This window comes from Thermobia domestica, chromosome 2 (assembly GCF_964235325.1).
Source record: "Thermobia domestica chromosome 2, izTheDome1.hap1.1, whole genome shotgun sequence".
Taxonomy (NCBI): domain Eukaryota; kingdom Metazoa; phylum Arthropoda; class Insecta; order Zygentoma; family Lepismatidae; genus Thermobia; species Thermobia domestica.
Window position 1 is genome coordinate 334,545,454 of NC_137455.1, and position 20,627 is coordinate 334,566,080.

The 20,627-nt window shown below is 32.9% G+C and overlaps 1 protein-coding gene across 1 annotated transcript in view; it reads right to left on the reverse strand.

Moving 5' to 3' along the window:
* Positions 1-203: 203 nt before the first annotated feature.
* The window catches only part of LOC145678723 (uncharacterized), a 51,025-nt gene continuing 30,601 nt past the window's right edge, over positions 204-20,627 (reverse strand). The window contains exons 2-5 of the mRNA XM_081749161.1: positions 10,658-10,912; positions 8,201-8,258; positions 4,434-4,505; positions 204-957 (exon numbers count right to left, since the gene is read on the reverse strand). Of these exons, the coding sequence (XP_081605287.1) occupies positions 731-957; positions 4,434-4,505; positions 8,201-8,258; positions 10,658-10,879 (579 nt within the window). The 5' untranslated portion in view covers positions 10,880-10,912 and the 3' untranslated portion in view covers positions 204-730. The remainder of the gene's footprint in view (positions 958-4,433; positions 4,506-8,200; positions 8,259-10,657; positions 10,913-20,627) is intronic.

Below are 20,627 nucleotides of genomic sequence, written 5' to 3' on the forward strand. Positions count from 1 at the left end.
ATTTTTAAATAACGCTTGTGAAGTAAAATAAATAAATAAATAAATAAAATAATTTCTATTATATTGCTTTCTATTGTGGATTTAATTCCTTTAAAAACTTCTTCACCCTCTTTATTGTATCAGGGCATATAATCATGTCATGTTGGTTTTGCAGTGAATTAGAATTATAGGTACAGTATTAATGAAAAACACAGGATACAGCATAATGGAAGAAAGCTTTGTTTTATTATGAGCAATATTAATTGTAGATTCCTTATAAAAAAGTAAAATGACCTCAGTTCAAAGTAGAAATATACATTTACAGAAAAAAAAGAGTTTTTAAAGAATTGCCTCTTATCAAAATATTGTAATTTGGTTGCTTAATTAGGACCGAAGCGCCAACAATGTAACAACGAAGTATGAGACGGTTGATAATTTTTAAATGGTCGTATTAAACCATTTATGCTATGTGCTCTTGTTGTGTACAAACAATGTCTGCTTTAAATAAATTAGATATTTGTTGCAATATGTTATTTTGTTGTTGTTTTTTTCATGATAGAGCATGGAGTTTAAAATGGTTAGTTTTAATTCCACACACACACACATACAACATACGCACGAACACAACATTGTCAACTCTCTCAAAATCGTCAGAGGCAAGCAAGTGTTTGACTGATTGGTTCTGTCGGACTCTCAGAATCTGAGCTGCTTGTTAGGAAAGGTGTTTGCGTCACTGGAGTTCCATTGTTTCCTACAGTAGTGGATGGAGCAGTTGGACTTGTAGATTGGGCGTGGATCCATTGCCATTCCCAACGTCAGCATTGTCATCGATAGGTTTCGTGTCAGCCTCCTCGTCTTCCAAACTCGAATAACTTGCTGTTGTTGCGTCCGAGTCTTCAGATTCGAATTTTCCGTGGCGACGGTTGTCCTCACTGCTTTCTTCACTTTCCTCGCTACTACTTGACGATTCCTCTTGAGCTAAAACAAACAATAACTGTTAGTATATCAATTACGAAGGGATTTAGTATAATTGTTCAAAAATTATTTTTATGTTTACTAGGGTTGCCAAATTTTGTAAAGGAGAAAAACAGGACATCAATCTCAGGCTATATATAAGATCATGGTTCCTACTCATTTGGTGAAAATCAATTAATTGTCTGTCTTTTCCACGTTAGTACTCAAAATTTTCCAGTTCATTCTACGTATATACAGTTAACACAAATGAAGCCCCACGAAGGATGTATAAAAATGTGAAAAGAAGATAACATAAGGAGAGCTGTCTGGTATCCCTTATTCCGAATTCCGATTTTTTGTCTTTAATAGGCCCTAAATATTGCGACAATTACAATACACTCTCCCATTTATGATTGAAGAAATACTTTCTTCTTTCGTTGCGTTGTCATTTGAGTCAGTAATACTACCTTCCATTTTTAGGTGAGTCATATTACTTTTTGCGGGTTGATTTTTTCAATCTGAAAAACGAAAACCGGGACAAACAGGTGTCCCGAAAGCCTTTCTCAGGACACTTAATTCTCTCATTGAAAACCGGGACGTCTGGCAACCCTATGTTTAACCACATTTACTTGCACTACATATACTTCTACAGCATGAGAATATGCACTGGCTAATTGCTGCTTTCACCTTTTGGCATCAAATAAGAGATTTCTGGAGCATATTAGTTTTATATTCACTATTTCCCCTGATATATGTAATCCAAAAAGGAAATAAAATGAAATCTTTTAGTTTAACGACCCATGATTATGCCCTTTAAGCTAAAAGAGACGGATGATTAAGGCAAGTGAATGATGATGGAAGAATTGATGAACCGAGTTTGTCGGAAGACACAAAAGTACCCCGAGAAAACCCATGAAGACGATTTTGGCCACCACAAACTATTTTTTGGTCATGGATCGAACCAGGGACTGCACGCATCAGAGGACCGCACGCTCTACCATTAAGCCACTGTGCCTCCCATTTATGTAGTCGAAACAGATTAAATCAAATGAAACCCTTTGTGACAAATCAAACGGTATATATTGATAATCGCAATCTTCTATTTGTTTCTTTAAGCCTCTGCTGTGAATTGACCTGTGTAAATGTCAGTATTTACACATATATTGTGAAAGCATACACTTTTAAAGCAGTTCGGGAACATATAGATTATTGTAAGTCTTTGTAAGTGTGCTACTTTCCCCAGCCATTTAAGTAGCAATAATACATAAAACCTCATACTACAGTACCATTAATTTAAATAATATTGTCTATCCATTTCTTTAAAAAAGAGCCCCCGCCAAGTGAACTTTGTGGTGGACAAACACCGTGTGCGTGGGTTTTCTCGGGGGTTCTCCCGTTTCCTCCCACTTTCTTCATTCCACCATTTCATTCATTACTCATCATCACCGTCTCCTTTAGCCTAACCGGCATAAGGGTGGGACGTAAAACTCAAAGATTTTTTTTTAAAAAAAGAGGTATTTCCATCCACGAGTAGAAGAGAACAAATATGTGTTTGTTTAGTTATTTAACGTCTTTAGTTCATAGCAAAATACTAAGTTAATACTGACTGATGAAGCCAAAGTAGATAGTCGGCGAATAATAGTTTAAATTAAAATTAATGGATAAAAGTGCAGCATTGTACTAAAAGAAAACCCATAAAACCAAACACATACAGAGAGAATAATGTGATACTTTCTGTTTTCGGTAATTTTAATACAATGTAAAATGCTGAGAAGTAATTATGTTATCCTCTTGATTATGATGTCTAAACATCTTGCAGAAATGTCTAACGACGGCAGTTTCGGATGAGAGTTGTAATTTGAGAGTTCAAAAAAATTTTGTAAACTAATACTATATATGGAAATACACGATTTTATACAGACTTATTATTTATTCCTACCACAGAATGCTTTACATTCGATATATTTTATTTTCTTTTAAAAATGTTCTACCAAAACTTTCGGCGTAACGGGATTCTACGTTGAGCTATTGGTCATTGTTTCATATAACCTTCGTGTTGAAAAGAGATAATAAAATCCAAACATATTACGTGTAAAGAGTAGACTATTACTTCTTTGCAATACCACTGTGGCTAAACATTAGAATACGCAAACTTTAAAACATTAACTAACCATAATCTATTACTATAAGCTTAAAAATGACCCAAATATCTAAACTTTTATTGAATATACAGCAAACAAAAAATTCTTCCACACAGACAATGTAACCAAACGAACGTAATTTCGTATAATGGCTATCATTCCTCATGAACCACTACAAGAAAATAGCAATTAGGTACAATGAGACCTGCTTCTCAATCTATTCCATGTTTCAATGTGAAAACATACAGTAATATGTATCATAGAAACAAGAAATTAACTAAGATTTGTTTTCTCGTATTGAACTTCTAACGGCCATCAACTATGACCATCAACTAGTCTACGAGAATATTACATCATATACCTGTATACGACTATTTCCTAACATTTGATATTTTTAACTTATAAGTTGATTTCATCAGATAATAATAATAATAATAATAATAATAATAATAATATAAGAAGAAACAAACTGCATTATTTTCGGATTTTCGTTTTAAATTTATTTTTTCCATCAATCATTTATATTTTAAAACATAACTAATAATAAAAGCCATGAATAGAGAAACTAGAGAGTTTAAAACATTTCCTAAAATATTTAAGAACATTATTTTACTTAATTCTGATTCCTGAGAATACCATACAATTTCAAGCTTCCAGCTCTCCCCTAGAGCCTTGTTCACGAAGGATAGAAAAAAAAAGGAGAAAAAGCAATAAAATCATTTAAAAAATACATCCTAAGTGAATAAGGCCCCAAGAGAAAGTCGAAAGCTTGGGACAGTAATGTATTCTTAGAAATCAGAATTTCAAGTAACCAAAATTACTGTTACAATTGCTGATTCTGGTGGTATATTGTCTGGTATTGAAGCATATGCCTGTTAAGTATAGTTTTACAGCATCTTAATACGAAAAATGTAATTGAAGAGCTTACAATGATTTTTGAGGAACCATTGAACGTATAAGTAACATTGTTTTGAAAGTTTTGATAAGACTAAAGGTCATGGGTGTCAATAGTTATGAACACAATTAAGTTGAAAACAAAAATGGCTTGCCACTCCAGATTTTCTTTTGCTAATAAATACAGAATAAATTGACCAACTTATTATTATACAGTTTTCGTGATGTATAACAATTACATTCTCTCTACGTAATGGTAATAATAATTTAAAATATCTGAAATCATTAGAAAATTAAAAATTTAGTAGAAGGAAAGTGCTTTTGCTTCTGAGTATATTTGTAAAACTACAATTCTCATTTATGTAATTCAGGCCCAACTAACATGAAAAAAAAAAAAAAATAATATAGTGAATAATTCAGAATGCTAAATCAGAAAATTTAATAATAGCAATGGTAAACACTCACCTATTTTCATTTTCTCTATGATTAATGGATAGAATTCCTTCGCCGCAACATTGTTGGGTTCATATTGAAGAACTATGTGAGGATAAGAGAAAAGAAGAAGAAGATAAGTAATAAGTGACATAAATGCTACTTAGAATGTTCACTATTTACGATTGCCACATTTCCGAATACAAAAATACAGATACTTTCGAGTTTACTTTAAGTTGTTAAAATTATTTAATTAAAGGAAAACTGTCTACTGCAATGTATCTATACATAGTAATATTAACATAGAAATTAAAACTCTACTTTCATTAAAATTAGTATCTTGAAAGTTACAACTGCTAGATTAATTTGGTTACGTTATTTAAACACACATGACACTGGAATCCATTTTCTTTTCTCTAAACTTAAATTATATTTTGATTCATTACAGTTGTGTTTTCAAATGTGTTAAGCAGTGGAACACTGATGGGAACTAAGGGACCTTGAGTCGGGTTTCTTGTCCGCAGATCGAAATAACATATTTTCAGTTACATTAAGAGACACTTTGTCTCCCCACACACAATTTTCTTCACCGTTTGTAAACTCACCTCATAGGCCGCTGCGGTTCTATCACAATCTATATCTTGAATTTTCATGTATCTTTAAAATGAGAGAATACAAGAGTTCTACTATTTTGCTTAGTGAGCGTGTAATTGGTCCAGCGATAAGGAAATAGTAACTAATTAATCTACTGTATTTCCCAAGTTTAAAAAAGAAGACGACCATTTTGTCACTTTTTTTTAAGAGTATGATGCGGACACGGACACAAGTCTTAAAATACAAATTGTCCGTACAAAATACAGACATCTGTTGAAAATTTTACCCAAAACATTTTTTTTTTTTTTTTTTTAGATTTTAATTTTCTCGTAGTAAATTGCAAATCAATTTTAAGTTTGCATAGGAATTTGAAAATTTTGATTTGCATTTTCGTAAATGTAGAAAACTATTATTATTATTATTATTATTATTATTATTATTATTATTATTATTATTATTATTATTATTATTATTATTATTATTATTATTATTATTATTATTATTATTATTTCTTTTATGTAGACATGAATAAAAATAGACTGAATAAATTGTTTTTATATATTTCAAACATTTATCATAATAGCAGCAAAGCAGAAAGAAAGGAATGTCAATGTAATTTTTTGACGTTAAATTTATCACTCTATAAATCATCTAAGCTGGTAGTTAATTTTGAAAGTCTCCATATGGTGCTTTCTATTAAATACTGAGCCAGTAATGCTGTCAAGAAAGAAAAGAAAGAAAGAAAATGTAATTATACATTCCACGAAATGAACTTCCATTTTTACAAAATCATAATAGTTTAATTTTACATACATGTTCATTTTCTAACTCATATTATAGCCAAATGCTACTCGGATATAATTCATTTTCCTATTTTTCTATACGTTCTAAACCGAAAATTGCTTTTATTTATTTATTTATTTATATTCAATGAAAAAGACAGGACTTACCTAAAGGAATATTTCTGATTCAATGGTATGGATATATATATATATATGTGTGTGTGTATGTGTGTGTGTGTGTGTGTGTGTGTTCATGTGTGTCTAATATTTTACAACTATGACTATTATCAGCTGACTTTTACCTCATTTTTGAAACGCTAATCTAGAAATGATTCAACGATATTTGCTTTGTTGCTGAACATAATGAAGGGTTCATTGGTGATGTAAATGAAATCAGGCTGGTGATGAAAAATGCTTCAAAAATAGTGCACATACTTGGTAAAAGAAGACAGTTGAGCAGGATCGCCAACAAGATGATTACTATTAATGTGACGGTTATATATACTATTGCTTCGTCTCATTCGTTGTAAATTATAATAATGTTTGCTGCCTCATAGATGGTAACAGTGACTACCACAGAAACCAGTTGTTGACAACTGTATGTGATTTATGATAGAAGCGAAAGTAAATAAATAACGCTATATAAACAGAAGGAGTTGTGGGATCAAGATATGTTGTAATTGAAGCAGTTAGAGGATAAAGGTGGTATGTAACAAATTGTACACTTTGGCAAAATTGACTTTTACAACTATGTCTGTTAACAGACATCCTTCATCATTTCCAAATCTCTTTACTTGGACGAGGACTCACTAAATGATGTGTTATGTAGTATGACTAAATATAACACGTGCATGAACCGCCAGAATTCAAAGTTCCGAAAAATGTAACATAACACCTTTACTCTAACCGCTTCAATTGATTCAATTGTATACTAGTTAATTTTGTTACTTTCCTTCTTCCTAGTACACATTATGTCTATTTGTATTTCCTCTTTCAGTTATCTCCTTTAAATCCTAAAGGCAGCCATGTGCAACAGCTGGCCCTCGGGCCGCACCCGGTCCACTGAGCCCTTTCATCCGGCCCGCCTGACTCGTTATAGAAAATGAATTCCTTACGTAATCTCTTGCAGGGCGGCTATTTGAAGCGATCGCAACGCGTTTTTATTGCTCATCCGTACGCTTGGAATACACTGACCATATATTTAAATGTGGATAGCTAATCACAAACGCGAAAACAATAAAAACGCGGAGAAAACGTCAGCTCGAGCGTATTTGGTGCGTTTCGGAACAATAGACCGCCTGCTGTTTAAAAGATGTCAAAAGGAAGGGGAAAAAAAGGAAAGACGTGTTGCCAGGCAAGGGGATTTTAGCAAGAAACAGCTGCTTTGAATATGCTTTGTGCAGAGAATTGGAACTATGCTATTATAGACGTGAACTTGGCAAGAAAGACTTGGAAACCCTGACTGCCTCACACTATGATTTATAATTCTGGCAAAAGTAAAGATACCGAATAGCCACCTTGGTCACGTTCGCTCTAGGGGGTAACGCTTCGAAAACGCATTCTCAAATAGCTACAGACTTAAACTGAGCTGAAAGTTTTTTCTTGGATAACTGATGTCCGCCTTTAAAATATCCCCCGCGTTGGAATATCCACTGTAGAGTGTAGCAACGAACATTGGCAGATTGGTCCAGTATTCCACTAAAATAGTAAATAAACAGATTTTTTTGCTTTTCTTTAGTAAGTATTTTGGTTATCGTTATAACAGTTTTCTGCTACTGTGATATTAGTGTACGACGAACGATTTTATAAATTGAATATGGCTATTCAGTTCTTGTGAAAATGTTGTACATTGTCTCTTACAGCCCTCGACTTTAGTAAATCCTCTGTAGTTGGCCCACTCCCTGTTCCAACTTCCACATGTCTGTCCTAAGGCCTTCAGACTTTATGATTTAATTTATCGTCTCGTAAGCAATTGCACCGTACTATTATTTATTTATTCATGTAAGGATATTGTTCTGATCTCAGTCTTCTTTAAATTTCTTTTTATCACCTTTTGTACACGAGAGCAGAAATTTAATAAGACAGATTGAGAGGTAACATTATTTTGTAGAACACTTACCAATTTAGATTATATTTTACTTCGTTTCTACAGTCTCGAGATGATAAATGGAGATAACCAGAATATCAAACGTTAATTCAATCATTTTTAGAATTTATGGAATAAGATTTATTAGTTACTTATTTGTAAACGCGAAATATTAATCAAAACATTTATTAATTAACTTTAAATGAACGCTTAAACATCAAGGAGAATGTGAAACATATTTAATAATGAGTATTTTACATTTTTTAAAAACTTTTTTAACCAAAGATTTTATAATTTGAATTCATAGAAGTAATTGAAAATTTAGATATCATACTTACTTAATTTACAGTACTTTAATGCATTTCCGTAGTCTTTCATCATAACTGCCGACAAGAACTGTAAAAAGAAGAAAATATGTTAAAAATACCAAAAGTAAATGTATCACAAACGTCACACTTGTTTGCAAACATTAAGTGATATGTTTTTGGTATTTATTTCTTGAGTTGTTATTGTGGTGTCATATTAAAATAACGAAAGTATGGTTGACTATATTTCTCCAACTAAAATAGAGATATGTTTAAAAGTTGCCGAGTAAGGTGTTAAATGCGTAGGAACAGTTTTTTTTTTTTTTTTTTTTTTTTTTTTTTTTTTTTTTTTTTTTTTTTTTAATAATTGATGCTACCACTTGAGAAACGCATTTCGTAAAGCTTTGAGATTCAATTTCAAGCGTTGTCTCCAAATGCTTATACAGAGGTTAACATAGCCAATCTTGAGTACGTTTTCCTTAAAGTTTAACTTAACCGTTATGTCACTTCACCGCAAAAGTTACACGTTGTCGTTACGTTAGCTCACGGGAAAAGTAATGCGTTAGGTTGAAATGATTGTATCTTTTGAGATCAAATAACATAAAGTTACATTTAGATATTTTCTTAAAATTGCCGAAGAATTCCTCATAATTGCCCCCCCCCCCCTTTTTTTTCCTGTACTAGGGTGGCATTTCACTTTCAGATTTCTATCATTTACGTTTCCTTTGCTATATGGAAGTAATGCACCTACTATCAAAATTAGTTCTCAATTACTGACAAATCTTCGAAACAAGAATTCCATAGCATCCATATGTAATAGTTTTTAAACATAAATATTTTGGTGCTGAAAATTCACTTTCAGAATATTTTGTGAAACTTTTTTTTTCTAAATCAAAGAAAACTTATCCTCTTTCTCAGCAGTTCAAATTTGTAAAAGTAACGTAGAAAATAACAAAGTTGGTTTATAAAATTTAAGTCTTTACAGTTACTTGTGTCGCGTTATCCTGTTCGTTACTCCCCCCAAGAGTGATCATTTCGAGCTGTATGTTGATTGTGAGTACCATCAAAACAGAATTGGAAATAACCAAATAAATAATTCTGAATATAGTAAAATTTACATGTTACTGTATTTTAGTTTATTAATTGCATTTGTTATTTTTACTGCCATGTTTAAGGGTAGAGAAGTAAAAGCCAGCAGTTTGATCATTTGATCATATCAAGTTGATGTGCCAGAAATTAAAGATAAATTGTGTTAGGATAAAACTCAAATTCGGATCTTTGTACATATTAAAAATTATTGTATTCATATTAATTTAAATTGATTCGGTCTTAGAATTGGGTTCGCCAGATGCAGATAAACGTGAATATTTGTGTTTAATTGATATTTAATTTTACTGTCCTTAATATGTGTTCGTCATACTTTAAACTACAATAGTAAATAATTAAAGTACACACATAAAATACATATAAGACATAATGGATGACTCATAATTGAAGAAGTCATTTTAAATCTCCATTTAAACATTCATCAACGCTATAAAATAGGTGATTCTGAAACTTAAAAATGTTGATATTCAATTTATATTACTGGTAAGTTAGTTTGTTGTACAGTTACATTCCCTCGAACAGTACTGTCTGATTGGATTTTGTTAGCTGAAATCTTGGTAAGTGAAAACGTGTAGAAATTCAGGTATTGTACGAGACTTCACATTACTTTCAAACATATCGTATGAATATATATATATATACAAAACAAATTCCAAAATATACTGCAAGGTCCCACATGTTTCAACACCACACGCTAGCTGTAAACACCTTTCAGACGATAGCCACGAAGAGGATGTCGTTCACCATCGCCAACGTTCAACAAGTAACGAAGATTTAATCAGTCGGCAACATTTCTGCACAAAAGGAGACAAGACACCTCACAAGGCATCAATGTCCACCAATTGTTCATCCACCAGCTCTCTAAGACTCAGGTCACTGAGAAGCACTTATTCAACACGCCTTAAGACGCATGGTCACTGGGTTCCTATAATTCACCAACAAATCACCAAGTTATGCAGAGAAACTTATATTTATTTGTAATATTTATTATTATTTTATAATAAAAGGTGATGAGAAAGTCCAATCTCCCATGTACCATCTTTTATGTCTACCCTAAAAAACAACAAAAAAATCTTTACAATACACATGAGGGAGTGGAGGTAAAATATTCAGGCGTTGAAACAAAGGTCTGCACAACACTCATTATTTTTAACATTTCTCTGAAGAATGAAAGTACTTCTCGCTAGAGCAATACTCTCAAAATATAATTTCGTAGGTCAACAGCGAATTCAGGGAGGGGTCAAATTATAGCAAATATAATTAAGATTAAACTATAATTAAAATATTGAAATGGCCTTTATAGGCCATAATATTTACTGTTTCATAAAGGAATTCTGTAATGCAGAAAATAACGAGGATAAAACAATGTTGTTTTATAAATACCTCAGCTAGAAATTCTGTAGGTGCTGATATAGTCTCGTCAGCATCTGTGTATTCACTAAGATCTTCTAAACTACTGCGAGGAGTAGCTGTGCTGCTGGTGGATGACGTCGGGGATACTAATCCACACACAACAACTTCTTTTAGACTTGAGAGGGATGGAATATGTTTCAGTTCATAGTTCTTCTTAGCGCCCTCGCCGACATTTCCATTATTGCAATTCATTGCTGACACCTGTGTTTGCTTAAAAAGCTATCTCTGAAAGAAAACAAGTGTAATAGTACAATCATTAACAACTCCTAAATACTATTTTTCACAGAGAAATTATTAAGAAAAAACAAACGTGTACATTTTTCCAATGAGGATATATAGTTTTATATATGAAACTGTACAAGAAGTTGATTTGTGTAGAACTAACAAATGTCTCCGCACACTATGTCAATAGAAAGCACTTTGGAGAAGCATACAAGGTTTGACCAAGTTTCAGGACTGGTGCAGGTACAATGACAGAAAATTGTTTACAATGTCAGATTAATGTTATGAAATTCTTTTCTAGGGCTTGTGAAGATTGGTAAAGTAAGTACGAGATGAAATAAATAGTTCTGATCATCTCATAGATTTCTGTTAGTTCTGATCATTTCATAAATCTCTGTTGCTGATTTCCCTAACTTACAACAAGATTCAATGTTTCTTCTTGGTCTAATGTAAGAATCCATGATAATGGAAACTAGGCCGTTTTCGATGACAAATTAGCACAGATAGTTTGAATTAAATCTTCACATCTCCTGCAAAAGATTGGCAAAGTATAGGGGATCTAACGTAAAGCAGCCGACAGGTGCTAATCATTGTAGTAGGATCAGGAAGAAGTTTGGAAAATAAAGGTTTAAAAAATAATGGTAAATAATGTGAAAAAATTAATTGAAAAACTTTGTAGAGAGAGGTAGACAATGCCACAGTGTTGATATTCTTTCTTCCACAAATTCTGCTAACATTTCCTCACTGCTTTTTTTTTACCACCCAGTTTATTTTCTCCATTCTTCCCCATACTTACATCTCAAATGTTTTGAGTCGTTTTCTTCGTTCTTTTCTAACGTCCACACAATTATCGAAAATAAGAGAAAAATACAAACCATAAATATTGAACACGGAATAACAGTATCGATATCAAAGTAAGCTAACAACTATGAATTACATTATTATTATTATTATTATTATTATTATTATTATTATTATTATTATTATTATTATTATTATTATTATTATTATTAGTTCATATTTCTTGTCCTTATCTGAGGAGGTGATATACGAGACGGGACATCCAGGTATACCCATTATTGTTCTTCTGTTTTTTTTTTCTTTCTTTATTTTCAGGGTTTGCAAAAAGTTTCTTCACAATGCTAGATGTGTCTAATATTACATTCTTCTGTATCTATTTTGTGATTGTTTTCTTCAACTCCAATTATTTCAAGGTCTTATGGACCACTTCAGCATCAAATATTATTACTGGTATTATTTTCACATCTTTTGTCTTCCATTGTTCTTTTATGTTCTGGGCTTTTATGTTATGCTGTTGATAATTTTCTCTCTTTCTCTCTCTCTCTCTCTCTCTATGCGTTCTACAAGTTTGTTGTTTGGTATGGTAATTAATGCCTATTAGGTGTACCTCTCTCTTCTCTTTGCTTACTACTGTGATGTCCGGCCTGTTATGATGTACTTCTTTATGAATTAATAATGTTCTGTCCCAGAAAAAATTGTGTTTGTTTCTAGTGTGGCTCCTAGGTGGTATTTGTAATACTGGTATTATCTTGTTCTCGTATCATTTTCTGTATCACTGCTATTTCTTGAGGTATGATTTTTGTAAATTTGTCGATTTTACTTGTATTTAGTCTGTTTTATTACTGAGTATTCATTTGTGATGTGTTGTATTGTTTCTAGATATATTTGACATCATCTGTATTTGTCATCTTGTATTGTAATGTTCTTCAGGATGTGTTTTACGTAGAGTTTTGTATTTATTACTTGGTTTTGTATTTCTTACGAAAAGCCTTTTATGACTGGATATAAAACTCCTATTTTCATGGGGGCGCGGTGGCTCAGTGGTAGAGCGTTCACCTCCGCTGCTTGGGGTCCCTGGTTGGATCCCAGCTCGCGCCATGTGGACTTTGTGGTGGACAAACACCGTGCTCATGGGTTTTCTCGGGGTTCTCCCGTTTCCTCCTACTTTCTTCATTCCACCATTTCACTCATCTCTCATCATCACCGTCTCCTTTAGCCTAACCGGCATAACCATGGGACGTAAAACTTAAAGATTTCATTTTCAATTTTCCTATTTTCATCCACTGGAATGTTGCATCTCTATCCAGGCCCGTATTTATATATTGTGCGCCTCTGTGCTCAAATAATTTGCCGCGCCCTCACAAAATTTGCCACCCCCTCAAAAACGACCAATATTAGTGTTGAATTCATAGCTTCTTTTTGTCGCTGGTTCAGTTGTAGGGCTCGAGGTTTTAATCCAATTCAACTCTACTCCTCCTGAGGGAGGTGGCGATATTTTAAAAGAAATCGGAAACGACTGATTAGTGTTGAATTCATAGTTTTCGAGGTCGCTGAGTATGATAGTATCAGTTTTCATGATACTCAAGTTCATCCTCATCCTTGAGGTGAGGGGTGGGAGAGGATGATTTTTTAAAAATAGTCTGATAAGCTAGCTAATTAATAACTACTGTAATTAGAGCGAATTAAACACATGAACATATTTTCTCGCGTTTGCGCGAAACTTGCAGGTTGCTAGTTTTAAATATTACTTTATTGTAAATCTTTAAAACATTTAAATTTTGAGACTGCCGCTGAAAACGCCAAGTATGAGTCAGTACGTATTCAGAATGAGCTTATATCAATTGCCGGTAATGTTTTATTCCGAAATTATATAAAACCTAAGATTATGTATTCCAAGTGCTGGCAGACGAGACAGCCGATATTGCGGGTATAGAACAATTATCGATAGAAATTCGATTTTATGGCCCCAGTGAAAATAAGGTACGCGAAGACTTCATCGGATTCACTCCATTAGATGAGTTCAATGCCGAACACATTGCTAAGACAATTCTAAAGGTTTTAGAGGAGACCGGTTTATCTGAATGTGAACTTGTTGGACAAGGTTTTGATGGCTGTTCTACCATGGCATGATGTAGTAATGGAGTGCAAAATATTGTTGGGAAAGTGTCCAAAAGCATTTTTTTTTTTTTTTTTTTTTTTTTTTTTACCACTGCGCTTCACATAAGCTAAATATTGTTGTTAACAAATTGTGTTCCGTTTCCGACATACGCAACACCGTCGACACTGTTAAAGAAATCATTACTTCTTTCGTGAAAGCCCCATTGAGAAGGAAACTTATTCCTAGCATCCCACTCCTTTCAGATACTAGATGGACTTCTAAATACAATAGCATAAGAATATTTTCTGAACACTTCGTTCAAATAATGCATGCATTAGAAGACTTATCTATAAATTCTCCTGTTTCACATATAAGAAGCAATTCTTATCGCCTTTTCTGTACAGGATCTACAGGTAGTTTCATAGTTTCTTTGGTAATTATCAGTAATTATTCTTTCTATCTTGAGTCAGTGGCGCAAATCTTACAAGAAATCCAATTGAACTTAATGGCAGCAAAGTCTCATATGAATGAGTTGATTGGTATATTTAGAAATCACAGAGTAAACGCAGAAGAAACTTTTCAAGCGATATTCCAAAAGTGCAATAATGTAGCGAAAGAACTTGATATTCACTTAACAGTTCCAAGAACTTCGTCTCGACAAGTACTTGCACAGAAGAATATTATCGCAGAGCAATTTTTGTCCCATACATCGATTCTCTTTTACAGTCACTAAATAATAGATTTTCTGAGGATAATAGTCCAGGTTTCTCTCTGTTTGCATTACATCCATCCGAGGTGAGAAATCTTTCTAAGTCTTAGTTCTTGCAGAAGATAGAAGAAGTAAGCCGAACGTACAAGATAGAAAATTTCATTTCTCAGGCAGAATGTTGGTTTGATTTGTGGAGACATAGACATCTGGATTCTGCCAATTTAGAACAACTCACTCTTTTCAACTTGATGGACCAATCTACATTTTACCCAGCAATAAAAGAGGCAATTCAAATTTCTATTACACTTCCTGTTACCACTTGTACCGTTGAAAGAAGTTTTAGTGCATTAAGGCGTGTTAAAACTTGGTTAAGATCTACCATGTCTGAAGAACGATTAACAGGATTATGCATGATGAGTCTCCATCGAGAAACTGTAGAAAAGAACAAAACAGAATTTATATTTGCTGTGTTGGATACCTTCGGAAAAGAGCCAAGACGTGTACAATTTTTGTTCAAAAAGTAACGCATATAAAGTATTGATTGGTTATTATTCGTGTGCTATGCGAATCTTGTTTTAATATTTATTAGAGTAATTTAGATGAAGCAAATTTAGTGTTTTTTTAATTAACCACGTGACTTTGAAAAGAGACATTATGAAACAAATTTCCGAGATATGCAAAATTTCTGCATTAGTAGTACTTCATTAACTGTGATTCGTACAATGAATAATAAAGGATAGAAGTTCGTACTTCAAATCAAACTTAGTAAACAATTTAGTTGTGTGAGTGAAGTCTGAAATGGTTTTAGTTACCAGAAATATGAGGACGTTGGCAGACTGATAGTGATCTTTATTGTGATAATCCTGAATGTAGTCTCCCTGCTATTGGTAAGTAATATATACTTTTTTCTTTTAAATTTTCTGTTCAGCGTTGATAAAAGTCCATCTTGCTCTTATATGAATAAAACGTATTTCAATTTGACTCGAAGTGCATATATCATATTGACTTGTTAAATAACAAGGGAAAGAAAGAAATATTTTAAAAGAGGACTCCGGGAAAGGCTGTGCTACAAAAATTTTGAAGTAGTCTGTACAATCTTGCTGTACAATGTATATAGATTAATTTTTTGTAATCTATTTTGTCATCTAATTTCATTTCGTATTTGTTGTCTTTCGTAGTTTTACAATAATAATAGCATAATCGAAATAAATAATACTTTAATGTTTTGTAGTAATAGAAAAGGGAAAATGCTACTAAAGGAAGCAGGGGTGTCATTTTAGATCATTTCAGATTTGGCTTGGGGTAGGGGAAGGCCCCCACCGACATAAGATTTTCACGGGTTTTACTAGTATATTAGTAGACAGTTGAGTAAAGTATATTGTTTCTCAAACTCATGGAGTAGAAATTGCCCTCTGCCCCCTAAACAACGCCCCTGAAAGAAGGTCTTGACTTCTTTTTCGAAAATACGGGAGCACATTAAATGGTTAAATATCTTTCTCAATCCTCCAGACCACAATTACTTCGATTTTTATCTTTCTAATAATAATAATAATAATAATAATAATAATAATAATAATAATAATAATAATAATAATAATAATAATAATAATAATAATAATCTCCTGGAATGTATGCAACATATTAATCTTTATAGGTCTTGGAGTTTGTGTAATCTGAATTCCAACAAGACAAAAATCATATAATAGCAAGCTAATCTTTTTTTACCCCCCCCCGCGAAATTTTCTACGGACGCCTCTGTCGTATGTACTAGAATGAAATTATCTTGAGAACATCAACAATATGAAAAATATCGCAGGAATCACACGGTAAGCTAATGAAACGGCAATTACAATAAGTGGAAGCTCAGAAAGATATTCAGAAAATTGTAAAAATTAAAATTGTGATGAAAAACTTTAAATGAATAGTGAAAAATGATAAATTGTCAGCGGATATGATTAGCCACGGGTCTTTGGGAAATTCACATACGCAAAAATTCAAATTTTATTGCTTCAAGCTAAAAGGGAAGAAACCTTAAATACAAACTTAATCCCAGAAAATTTTATGTAGATGGAGTGATTGTATTGGGACGCTATTTATTGAAAGACTGCCCTGCACACGAGTGATATGTAATCGCGATATCTTATTTACGGGAAAGCAACTCCAGGAAACGGCCAACTCCTTCCCGAAAAACTTCTAGAAGAAACACTGCTAAAATATGTACTAATTCTTGTACACAAGAATTACTACATGTGATTAAGTTTTCTCTTTCACATTTTAATTTTGTTTCCCCGAAGATTTTTTTTCCTGGAAGGTAGCCTGTTTAGCAAATAGTTAAACTGCACTTAAGCCTATTACACACATCTACTAGAATACTTGTCCTTGGTTAAGCATATCAGGAACGTTCCATGACATTGTGAACCCTTAACTACGATAGTAATATCTTGTTTGTGTCGAAGGATTGCCTTTTACTAGGTTCCCGAATTTTCACTTTCCAAATCCGGAAAGTAAAATCGAAAAAAAAAATTCGGAATGCGAAAAATTCCAGGTTTTCGGAAAATTCTGATGTCGGAAAAAGTCTGATTTCGGAAAAATCCAGAATTCGGAAAAAATCAGGATTTTTTCGAATTCTGGAACTTTTCTAAATTCCGGATCTTTTCCGAATTCCGGATTTTTTCCGAAATCTGGAAAGTGAAATTTCCGATTCCTGAAAATTTTGGCCATCCCTCCGTTTTACCTTTTCTTTTTCTCCCTTTGTCCTTTTTTTTCGAATTGGGCATCTGAGAAAGGCACCATACCACTATTGTTATTGTAAAACTGAAGAAAATGAACTTTCTATACTATTCTATCCTACAAAATTTAAAATAATCAGACATCGTAGTGTGTCTCTTCGTAGACCCATGAGAGTATTCTATGTTGTGTATACATAACACAAGTTTGTGTAATACTTGAACTAATGCCTATCGCATGCAAAATTATGAAAATGAAGTAGTCCTATGAAATAAAGAAAAGAATATACGGTTGACAGGAATTGTTATTCGTAATAATAAATGATCTTCTGATGCGGACAAGAAGACTAACAAAAGAGAGCAAAGCAAGTAAATTGTCCTTAATTATCATTCAAGGATCTTTTGGATCTTTTGAGATCACTCTTTAGGTATGTGATATGGCAATGACAAAGGCATTGTGAATGCTGGTTAACTGGATTTTTTTCTTCTTTTCACTGTAACCTAGATCTAACAATTGCAAATAAACTTGGCAACGCAGAAGAGAGAGTCTCGGACTTCCCCGCAAGTCCATCCGGTCAAGTGTTGCTACCTATTGAAGCAACATTTCGCTCAATAGTACTCAAAGCTATTTATCACCTCCGGGTTTGCGATATCTATATATAACATTATTTTTTTATGTCAAACACAACATAATATTACGCATAATAAATACTGTGTATTTTTTAAAAATGTATTTAATTATTTCAACCGGTGCTTGGTTAAATCCGAAATTAGTAACAGCGGAAGCTGAAGAAAAAAGATTATTGCTTCCTTCAGTGATGAAACTCGCACAATTTTGTTTTCTTCTATTCATCAGTGTAGTATGTACTTTATATATATAAAAAAAATGTAATATTGCAATGTGTCTTTAGTTATCTTTTGATCTCAACCAATACAAATTAAATTATTACAGATTGCCAAGCGATTTCAGAACAAAGGAAACATAAAGCCTGAGGTTCAAGATTCGAGCATAGTCCGAGTCCTATGAACCCCCGGAACTTGCTCTTGCATAATAGTCTTCAAGTTATTGAATTTCCAAATTTATATCTTGACATAGCAGTAGGGTCATTTGAAGTTTTGCTAGGGAGATGGGAATGATAGTTCACTGAAATACATCAGTATTCATTTTTATTAAAAGATATGTGTATGCTCAAACTATGGGAGGGAGCAATTGTCTCCCATCACTCCTCGAATGACTCCCCTGTTACAGGGGTGCCGCGAAATATTTAAGAAGCTTCACTGAAATTTTATAGCAATGATATTAGGAAGATAATTCTGTGTTAGTACATAGATCGTTTGTATAGTAAAATCTCAATTAAAATAAAAACTCAATTATTGTGCCTATTTTATTATTTATTTATTTATGAGTGGAAAGTTTTCCTTCTTTGGATCTATACCAGGCTCTGACCGCACTATTGTAATTATTCTTGCTTTTATGGAAAAAGATTCTAGCCTTCTCTCTTTTCCTAAATTCTTTTTAAACCCATGGGTAAATGTATCGTCATGTATTGAACTCACTTGCTGAATATTTAGGGAGAACGCCGACTACGTGTTGTGATCGTTGGAATGAATGAGAAATAGTTAGAATGTATACATTTAGGTTCTACACATTAAGAACCTGACATACTTAAAATAATACAAAAATTTACAATTTTCCTTTTGCTTGTTTTTTCATAAGTAAAAGTAGATAATGAAATGCAACTTATCACAATCATAGATAATGTTATTCTACAACAGAAAATATGAACTTGAAGAATTTTTAGTGTTGCCAGAATAACATTTCCCCAAAAATCCAAGTTAAGGCAGTTACAAGAGGAACAAACTCAACTGATTTGGTTACGTATCATGTTGTTTTGGAATCCTGTGAACTACTTTTTAAACATCATTATTATTTAATTTTAATAACTGTATATTAAAACTATTTTGTTTATTACAAATCAAATACAACTATTATTTATAAAGTAGTTCACAGAATACCAAGACAACATGATACGTAATCAAATGCAGTTGATTTCGTTCCTCTTGTTGCTGCCTTAACTTAGATTTTTGGGGAAATGTTATTCTAGTAACAATGCAATTTCCATGGATGGCAACACTGAAAACTCATCAGGTTGATATTCTATGATTGTGATACGTTGCATTTCATTATCTCCTTTTAGTTATGAAAAAACAAGCAAAAGAAAATGGTAAAATTTGTATTATTTTTAGTATATCAGGCTCTTAAGAATCCGTTATGTCTGAAATTCTATGCGAATTTGAAGCATAATTTAGGCTGAATAGATTTAAAATAGAATAGAATAGAGAAGAGAAATAGATATTCAACTAAATGATACATATACACTTAATGGCCTGTTGGTAGAGCAGCTAGTCGCAATGACACACTTCTCACGCGCAGAGGTGAGGTTTGCAATCAGCAAATAACCACACGCGCCTAAGTATTTCCACTTTATTATTATTCACCGATTATCTCATGACTTATCACTTTTACCCTAATAGATGTTCGGATTTTAGATTAAACTCTAAGTCCCGTTTCATTTAGCCTTGAGATAATAAAAAAGTGTTAAAATCTTATTAGTCAATCAAATCACCACTGACTTTCAAATGTATCATATATCGCCTCTTCAGCCTATAAGGGATGTTTAATCCCTAAGATTTAATTTTAGTTCCAGTTTCAGAGATCTAACTGTTGTACACATTAACTATTTAGGAGGAAGTTGTTAATATTATTTACAGTAATTAACGGATGAAGCTCATAGTTATTGCAGTGATCCCCAAAACCGTTGATCGCGAGCTAGTAGTAGCTCGCGGGTACTTTTTCGGTAGATCGCGTTAACGTTCTTCTTGGCTAATCTTGATTTATCCACTTGATAGACAATAAAGAAAGGTAAGATTTTTTTTTTAAGTTGGTAGTCCTTTTTGTTGGTAGCTCACAGTACGATTTAAAAACGGTACGGTAGCTCGCTCAGAAGCTTCGTAAGTTTGGCGATCACTGGTTATTGTATAGCTCTGTGAAAAGCCCGGTTTGTTAGCATTACAAGAAACAGTGGGTCTTATAACGAAGGAATATTAATTGAAGAGTGCTATTTGAGTAATGACGTTGAAATTGCTATTCTGTATACAGGTATATGATAAATCCAGTGGCGTACGGGGTTAGGGTTTAATCCCTCCCTTGAGCAAAAGATATTAGTCCTTAATATTAGAAAGGACTTCAGAGGAGCTGATAGACTCTTTTAAGTTTATGCTACGTATTTATATAATGAATTTTCAGAGTAAAACAACGAGGTCATTTTACAATAGAAATATTCCGTTGGAAAAGAAGTTCCTAAATGAAGGAAATTATTCAGG